Source organism: Castor canadensis, chromosome 11 (assembly GCF_047511655.1).
Source record: "Castor canadensis chromosome 11, mCasCan1.hap1v2, whole genome shotgun sequence".
NCBI lineage: Eukaryota > Metazoa > Chordata > Mammalia > Rodentia > Castoridae > Castor > Castor canadensis.
The window spans coordinates 80,189,986-80,197,855 of record NC_133396.1 but is presented as its reverse complement, the minus strand read 5'-3'; the positions used below and the strand labels follow the sequence as shown (position 1 = coordinate 80,197,855).

Sequence of the window (7,870 nt, the reverse complement as noted above, 5' to 3'; positions counted from 1 at the left end):
GCAGAGGAGGGCAGAACTGGAGTTAGCTCTTTTATAATCAAGCGGGACCCCGGGGGGTGGCTCGGGAGGGGTAGCAGTAGTGAGCCTCTCGCTGGTCCGTGGTTCTAAAAGCACGCAAACCACTTGTGAGCCCTTTAGGACATGTTCCCACCCTCACCCGGGTCTGCTCTTGCAGGCCCGTGGGAGCTCAGTAGGTATGGGGTGGGGTGGGGGGATTTCGGGGAAGGGTCCACTCGCCAGGAAACGTCGGCTATCTTTGCGGGAACGGGAGAGGAATCGCGCGCGTCGGGTGCCGTTCTCCTCCCTCGGGGACCCCGAACTGCCAGGATCCCGCCTCCCACAGCCCCAAGGCGGTGGTGGGGAACCCCCAAGCCCTTCTCCTCGCCGCCTCGCTCGCGCCCTTCCTGCTCCAGCCCGCCACCAGTCAGCCTTCAGGCCCAGCATCTTCGGTACAGGCCCGGTCCTCTCCACGCCCGGCTCGGTGGGGAAACTATGGAGGTGGTTCCCGCTCGCGGGCGGGTGGGAATGCCCACGGTGAATGCCTCGGGGTCTCCCCGAAATTGCTGCGGGAAGTGGGAAGGGAGGAGAAAAATGGACCTCACCTCACGGCCCAGGAGAACTACCTCGATTCTTAACCTGAGGGAGGCTTTTAGATGGCTGGGAAACCCAAGGGTGGGGAGGTAGGGGGAATCCAAGGCGTTTTCCCGGGAATCCATTCGCCAAGGGGAGGGTCACCCTGCCCGCGCACACCGGTTACTATGACAATACAACCACAGCCTCCAGTTTCCATGGCAGCCGCTTATCCAATCCGATTGGTTTCCTTTCTCTTCCACCCTGGGCTCCACCCAATCCCCTTCAACAGTCTACCAACGTGCATGGGGAGGGGCAGCAGAGAGAAGGAGGCCTTCGCGTCACTCTAGCGCGCGACAGGAGTCGAAGGACTGGAGGGCGGAACTGTAAGAGGAAAGGGCGACGTTTCCGGTGGGGAAGAGTGAAGGAGTGGAAAAAGGAAGCGAGAAACCGGGTGGAGTGGAAAGACGGGGGAAGACTTTAAGTGTAACTCCCGGTTGATTTGGGCTCGATGTTCCCGGTGAGGCTGGGGTTGCCCCCTTGCACGGAAGAGGGCTGGATCGTCAGGAAGGCACCAGGTGACACCAGCAGGCCCCTCAGCAGCCGCAGAGGCGCCACAAAGTTTGCCGATCCCAAGAGGGAGCGATACAGAGAGGCGGAAATCACCCGGAGGGACCGGCGCTGCTGAAATCTCGCGAGAGGACCCCCCCCCGACTTCCTTCGTCTACTTCTCCCTCCTCTTTCCCCCGCCCCTTTCCCTTCTCCCTCCGCCTCCCTCCTCCCGGGTCGAAGTGTCCCTGCGCCCCACGGGCCAGAGCAGTAGCTAGAGCAGCTTTCCCCGCTCCCTCCCCCTCGCCTCACTCACCGCCCCCCCACCTCCGAGCGAGGAGGAGCCGGAGGAGAGGAAGATGGCGGCGGCCGCCAGCACCCGCGGGGCCGCGGGGCCGCTCCGAGGAGCCTGAGAGACCCACGGAGGCTTCGCGGGAAGACGCGGCGGCGGAGGATGAGCCTGCAGAGCGCGCAGTATCTCCGGTGAGTGCCAAGGCCGGCTCGGGACGCGGTGGGAGCAGGGTTGGGGCTGGAAGCAACAGACACAGAGGTGGTATGTCCAGGGTGGTGGGGGAGTTGCGGCGTCCTCTTCTTCCCGGGTAGGGAGGCGGGGGGCAGCGAGGGGGTCCGCGGGAGGGGGCGGGGCGGGCACACATACGGCTGCATGGGTACCTAGTCCCCGCCGGCTGGGCTCAGCTCCAAGCAAAGCCAGCCGGCCGGGGTGCGAGGAAGGAGGTTGGGGAAGCGTGAGAATGTGTGTGCGCGCGCGCCTGGGGTCTCAGGCTCGCCGGCGAGGGGAGGGCAGGGGCGCCCGGGGAGCCGGCGGCCACCTGGAGTGGAGGTGGGTGTGGAGGAGTTCGATCCTGGTAGTAGGGGAAACGCGGCGTGGCATGAGGCTGGCTGGAGCGATGCGCGAGGAAGTCAGCACACCTGGGGTGTTGGGGGGCGGGGAGAGGAGACCGCAGGAAACAGGAGCTCGTTCTGCATTCGCGGGATTGGGAGTGCTGGAAAATAATGTCATCTGTGGTTAGTTGGCTGGGTAGAGGGAGCATGAAGAAGGGGAATGGATGGGGAAGTGAGGAAAGAGGGAGGTTGTGTTCCCCGGAAGAAACTGGGTTAGAATGAATGTGGTTGGAAGATACCATTCTAAGAGTCGTGAGCATTCATGAAGACTGGTGTGAGGAACTTGCATGTCGGAGGTAGAGTGACGCATGGGTACAGTGTCTGTATGTGAGATGTGTGTCTGCGGTCGGGGGAGGGCATCGATTGATGCACATTTCAGGAAGTAGAAGATGCAGATACGTTGGAACTTAGTGCCTGATGTCGAGAGCATATTAAAAAGAAAGACACCTGCTTTTGTGCAGCCAGAATGGTTCCCTGGATGCTGAATAAGAGCGTGGAGGTAGCGCTAAAGAGGTCTTGGTGGCAGAGAAAAAATGAGGTTTTTAAAGTCTGAGATTAGTTGGGGAGTTGCTACTGCTTAGAAAAGGAGAAGACAAACTAGTCTTTCAGGAGCAGAACTGAGAAAGGTAGACCTTATGGGAAGATGTTTTCTAAAAAGTGGTTTCATGTCTTGCAGAGGAGGGAATTGGAGGTAGAAGTCAGAAATGAACAGAAAAGTCACTTAACCTGTTTAATGAAGTGAAAGTATTGATGTGAGTGGGACCCCCCCTCCCCCGACATACGCACATACATTTCAAGGGAAGACAAGTGATTGTGTGATACATGGGACAGCTACTCAACCTTTGAAAATAGCAATCTGTTTATTAAGTAGAGTATGGAGAGGAGAGAATAATGAGATCTTTGAACTGTGCTTGAATGCCTGAGTTTGATACAGTACATATGCCAAGGACGGTTGGAATGGTATCTGTTATCTATATATTGAGACTTTTTTTTTCTTAGTACCCTTTATTGTGTAATATGTCGGATAAGCTTAAAAATACAACTACAGTGGTAGATGTTGTAGAGGGAGATGGAAACTATCAGGACAGTACTTAACCTTAAGGAATTTGCAGTTTAGTATCTATTAGAAGAGTACATTAATAACAGCACTGAGTGTAATATGGTAAATACTATTAAAGATACCAAGTGTTATGAGTCCAAAGGCAGAAGATTACCTGAACAATTAGGGGGAATTAGGAAAAGCATCCTTTCTTCATTTGCCCGTTCTATCAGTTGTTTGGTTGATCACCTGTATGGGAGGTATTGTACCAATTGCTAAGAATAGAAAGTGAGAACTCTACTCTCTTAACAGACTTTACAATTTGTTAGGCTTGAAGAAAAATAGCACTTACTATAAACTTTAAGGATGATCAGTATTCTGAGGGATGTGGATTAAGAGGAGGGATGTGGATTCCAAATGGAAGGAAATTCAACAGAAATATGTAGACAGGGATCTGGGAGTAGAGGAAGCAGTGTTCAGTTAGACAACGATGTAGGGTGATAACAGCTAAAAAAGCCTAAGAGTTATATCGAGTTTTACCCCTTTTGCAAATTAAGAATGTGAGTTCAAAGAAGTTAAAATTGTTGAGGATAATATAGCTGGTTTGTAGAAACTAATTCCTAGGTTGGTCTTCTACCTTCAGGTCAGTTACACTGTACTACTTGTCTGTATCCATTCATTCTTTCCACAGATACGTAGAGAGCTTTCTATATTCTCCATACTGAGGCCACACTGGTGAACAACAGAGTGAACATGAAAGTGTTTATTTTAGTAAAAAGACATAATTAACAAACATGAACAGATAAATACATATGGAATTTCAAGTGCTAGAAAGAAAAGTAAAGTAAGAAAGAGATGTACTGTTTTATACAAACAAGGTGATCAGAAAAGGACTATTTGATAAGGATACCATACTTAAGAGGGTCTCGAATGTTATAACCTGTAGTTTATAGCTAGACTGGGTTGACGATAGAGAATCTGAGGTGATGTTCACAGCCATGTATTAGGAAAACTACTATGTACTAAAATAGCAGATACTTAATACCAGAAATAAGGTCTTGGTGTAGAACTAGAAAGGTGTGTTGGAAAGCAGATTGGGAAAGTAACTTTTAATAGGAAGTGGGCTTTGAGAGGCTTCTGTGCTAGAGTACCTTCTAGTGTATAAGACAGTGTGGTAGTGGTAGAGAAGACTTATCCTTAGGTTGTGGAATCAGTGGTAGACAGCTTGAGGTGAACTTCTTGAAGAAGGGAAAAAAGAAAAAGAATGAACACAAGGTTTAAATAGCCTAAATGTTTCCAGCTGAAATTGAATAGGCAAAAAATGGAGTCCCTTTAAATTTCTGGGAGCTAATCTTAATCATGTGGGTCTGTCCTAAGCAAGTCTTGGGGCTGATAGGAGTCTGGGGCTGAGGTATGTGTGTATGGCAGAATGATGAGTGATAAAAAAGGCTTGTACCAGCCTTACTTTCCCTCCTTTTCCTTTAGATACTCAGTCCATTTTAAAAGCGGCTGTGGAGAGACTGGAGAATGTTTTCAAGGTGGCATTATTGTGTTCACCTTCTTTGAAAATAGAACTGTTGGTTTTTATAGAAACTCAGGCTGCTGGGTGTTGTTGAATGAGTGTGGTTAACAGTACCACAGTTATTCTTTGTGATCTTGACTTTAGGAAGAGTTTCATTTACTTTTGTCAGTGGTGGAGACCATGACTGGGCAGTTTCTAAATTGTGTAGCTACAGATCTTCCATCATGTAGATGAAAATTAATTTTCTCTCAGCTGAATAGTAATTTCTTAAAGAGTAAATGAATGAGCTGGGGTGTTTGGCATTGAAATGGTGGGTAGTTAGAAATGAGGGAGCAAGATGGCAGTTTCAAAACAATGAGACATGAGGGTATGAAGTAAGAAGCCCCAGTAAGACCAAGTAACTCACCATAAGGGAGACTGAATTAGTCTCAAGTTACAGAAATAGAGCAGAGATGGAAGGAAGCTAACCTTTATATGGGAAAGAGGTGATGTTGTTGTTAGAAGGAAGTGTCATTTTTTTCTAGTAGTAGACTGATATGACTCCTATTCAAGTGAATAAGTTGAAAATAGTTCTTAAATTTTATAAACATAGGAAATGGCCATAAATACAGAGATTCTAGGCTGAAAAGCTTTGGGAAAGTATTACCCAAATTGAAGCAAAAAAAAAAAAAAAGGTGAAAGATTTTAAAAGACTTTGATATCTCTGTTAAGTAAAAGAAAAGGGTACACTGTCTGTAGTTCATTTGGTAGGGGCAGAAGAAGGGTGAGGATAGGCCATAGATGAGATAGTAGGTGAGGTACAGTATGCTTTAAAAGAATGGCATTTTGAAAGAATAGAAATAGGGAAATTAACATATCAGAGACGGAAAAGCAGGGGTGAAGAAGTATTAAAGTAGCAGACAGAGAAGACAGCATCAAAGTTGTTTTGGAAGTTGAGAAAGAATAATCGTAGCCATAGGGAATACCAGTCCAACAGGTCATAAAAGGTGGTACAGGTGCCACTAAATGATATCCGTGTGCTGTGAGATGCACTATTCACGCTCTGTATTCCTTCCAACTTCCTTTCTTCACTGTTCCCTTTCTGTCTTAGGTTTTTTCCTATGCTGTGGGTGTTTCAGTGAAATGTGTACCAGGTGATTCCTGCTGTTCAACTCCTTTGAAGGAAAGATCCACAAATTGTTTTGTGAGGACTTTTTTTTCTAGTGATACCCCTGTAGTGAAAAGGCATTCCAGTGGTACATATCTTTAACAACCACAGAACTGTTTTCTGAGACGACAGAAAAATGGTTGTCATTTAAATGGGAATGAGGATATTTCCAACATATTATATGATAACATGTGTAAATCTTGGAATGAGGCTGAATAAAGTAGTAAGCAGAGCCTTAGCCTAACCTGAAGAGAGGAACAGGGAGGATAGTTAGAGCATTGGGAGGAATAAATGGATGGGCCTCTAAGTTCTAGAAGAATCTAATAATGCTGGGACTGATATCACTGTCTCCTAAGCTTCAAAAAGTTCTGTAGCAACACTGATATTAATTAGTGTGGTCCTCAAAGTCGTCTTCTCCTTGCCCCCTCCTCCCTCTCTTCACCATGCTTAATCCTTTATAGGATATAAGGTAGCTTTGGTTTCAGAAAAATTCAAACTTGCTGCTTTACCAAATATGGTAAAATTACTTGAAATAAAATGAGTGTATCTTGAGGCTTCTAAGTTTTTTTATATATCTTTTATGTCTTTGTTATAGTATATTACCTGCTTGAATATTGACTGGCTAAATTAGCTAAGCAGCTAATTTCTGCTTCCCTTGTGGTGGTTTCAGTTGGATTCAAAATGTATACTTCCTGTCTTAGTCTTTGTTTCATTTCTTTGCCTTCTAACAGCTGCTGTCATCTACCTTTATGCTAGAGGAAGGAGTTGCTGGGCTTTTTGCTGTTGTTTTTAATAGATACAGTAAGGTCTGGACCCACCAGTATAGCAAGTTTCTCATGAGGCACTTTTAGGGTGGAGAGTGGTTTGTTTTATATTAGAGTGAAATTATTTGCAGTCTTCCCTAGTTACATTTTCAGATTTTTATTAGCAACATGAGTGAGCACCTGAAAGTTTAGATGGGTTAGTTTAACTGATTGTCCTGTTCAGAGAATAAATTATTAAGCAGATGCCTTGTGGATGGTGAATTGTTGTTCTTTATACAAGTATGATGGCAGATGGTTGTCACATATTGTCATTTAAGTTTTGCAATCAAACTATGTTTAAATTTAGTTGTTGTATCACTTGTGAATAGACTTTATCAGTGACCTGGGAGACTGTAGTTGAGAAAAGCTAAATCAGCAATTACAAGAAAATACAGAGATAGAGTTTTTGGCAAACGTGACACACGGTAAGTGAAAACTTGTAACCAGTTCTTTTCTTTTTAGAGTATAATTGGAGCTGCTTAGGAAAGTTGTTTCTATTCTCCCTTAGACCCCAATTTCTAGTCAGTGGGAAGAGGAATTCTACTATAATTCTGCTAATTACTTAAGAAAACTTTAGGAATCTCAAGCAGACTAGCAACTCTTTTTTTTTTTTTTAAACTTTGTCTACTTCATTTAGAACAGGGTTTCTCAACCATGGCACTTGACATATTGGGCCATGTAATTTGTCATTGGGTAGGGGGCTTCCCTGTGCATTGTAGGATGTTGGCAGCCTCTCTGTACTCTACCCATTATTAGGTGCCAATATCATTCTCCCCAATTTGTGACAACCAAAAATGTCTCCACACATTGCCAGATGTTCTATGGAGGTGTAAATTCACTGTAATTGAGAACCACTCATTTAGAAAAATATATTTAGGAAAGATATAACATAAGCACGTAATATGTTAGTCAGCTTTCCATTACTGTATCAAATACCTGAAATAACCAGATTACAGAGAAGAGGTTTGTTTTGGTTCAGGTTTTCAGTTCCTGGTCAGTTGGCCCTGTTGCTTTTGGACCTGTGATAGAGCAGCATATCATGGCAGAAAGTACATGGTGGAACAAGCTGCTCTCCTCTTGGTGCCTGGGAAAGGTGAGGGGGAGGTGCACAAGAGCAAGCACAGAGACCTGTGTCCCATAATCTCGTTTGAGGGCACGCCCCCAGAAACCTCAAGCCTCCCTTAAGGCCCCATCTCTTAAAGGTTCCACATTCTCCAGGGACCAAGACTTTTAACACATGGACCTTTGGGGGATATTCTAGATCTAAACTATAGCACATAGTATAGGTTCATTTTCTTACTTTCTCCTCCTCCAAGTCACAGATTATTTCTTAAGCT

At 45.7% G+C, this 7,870-nt stretch overlaps 1 protein-coding gene across 10 annotated transcripts in view; it reads left to right on the top strand.

Moving 5' to 3' along the window:
- Nucleotides 1-336: 336 nt before the first annotated feature.
- Smg7 (SMG7 nonsense mediated mRNA decay factor) overlaps nucleotides 337-7,870 on the top strand; it is a 78,568-nt gene continuing 71,034 nt past the window's right edge. For 3 of the 10 annotated variants that reach the window (XM_074047273.1, XM_074047277.1, XM_074047276.1), the window contains exon 1: nucleotides 360-1,602. Coding sequence is in view for 1 of the 10 variants with exons in the window: in XM_020169571.2 (XP_020025160.2) it covers nucleotides 1,574-1,602 (29 nt within the window). In the remaining 9 variants the exon portion in view is untranslated. Of the gene's footprint in view, nucleotides 1,603-7,870 lie in introns of all 10 variants that reach the window. The other 7 variants (XM_020169571.2, XM_074047278.1, XM_074047281.1 and 4 more) reach the window with 5 other exon arrangements.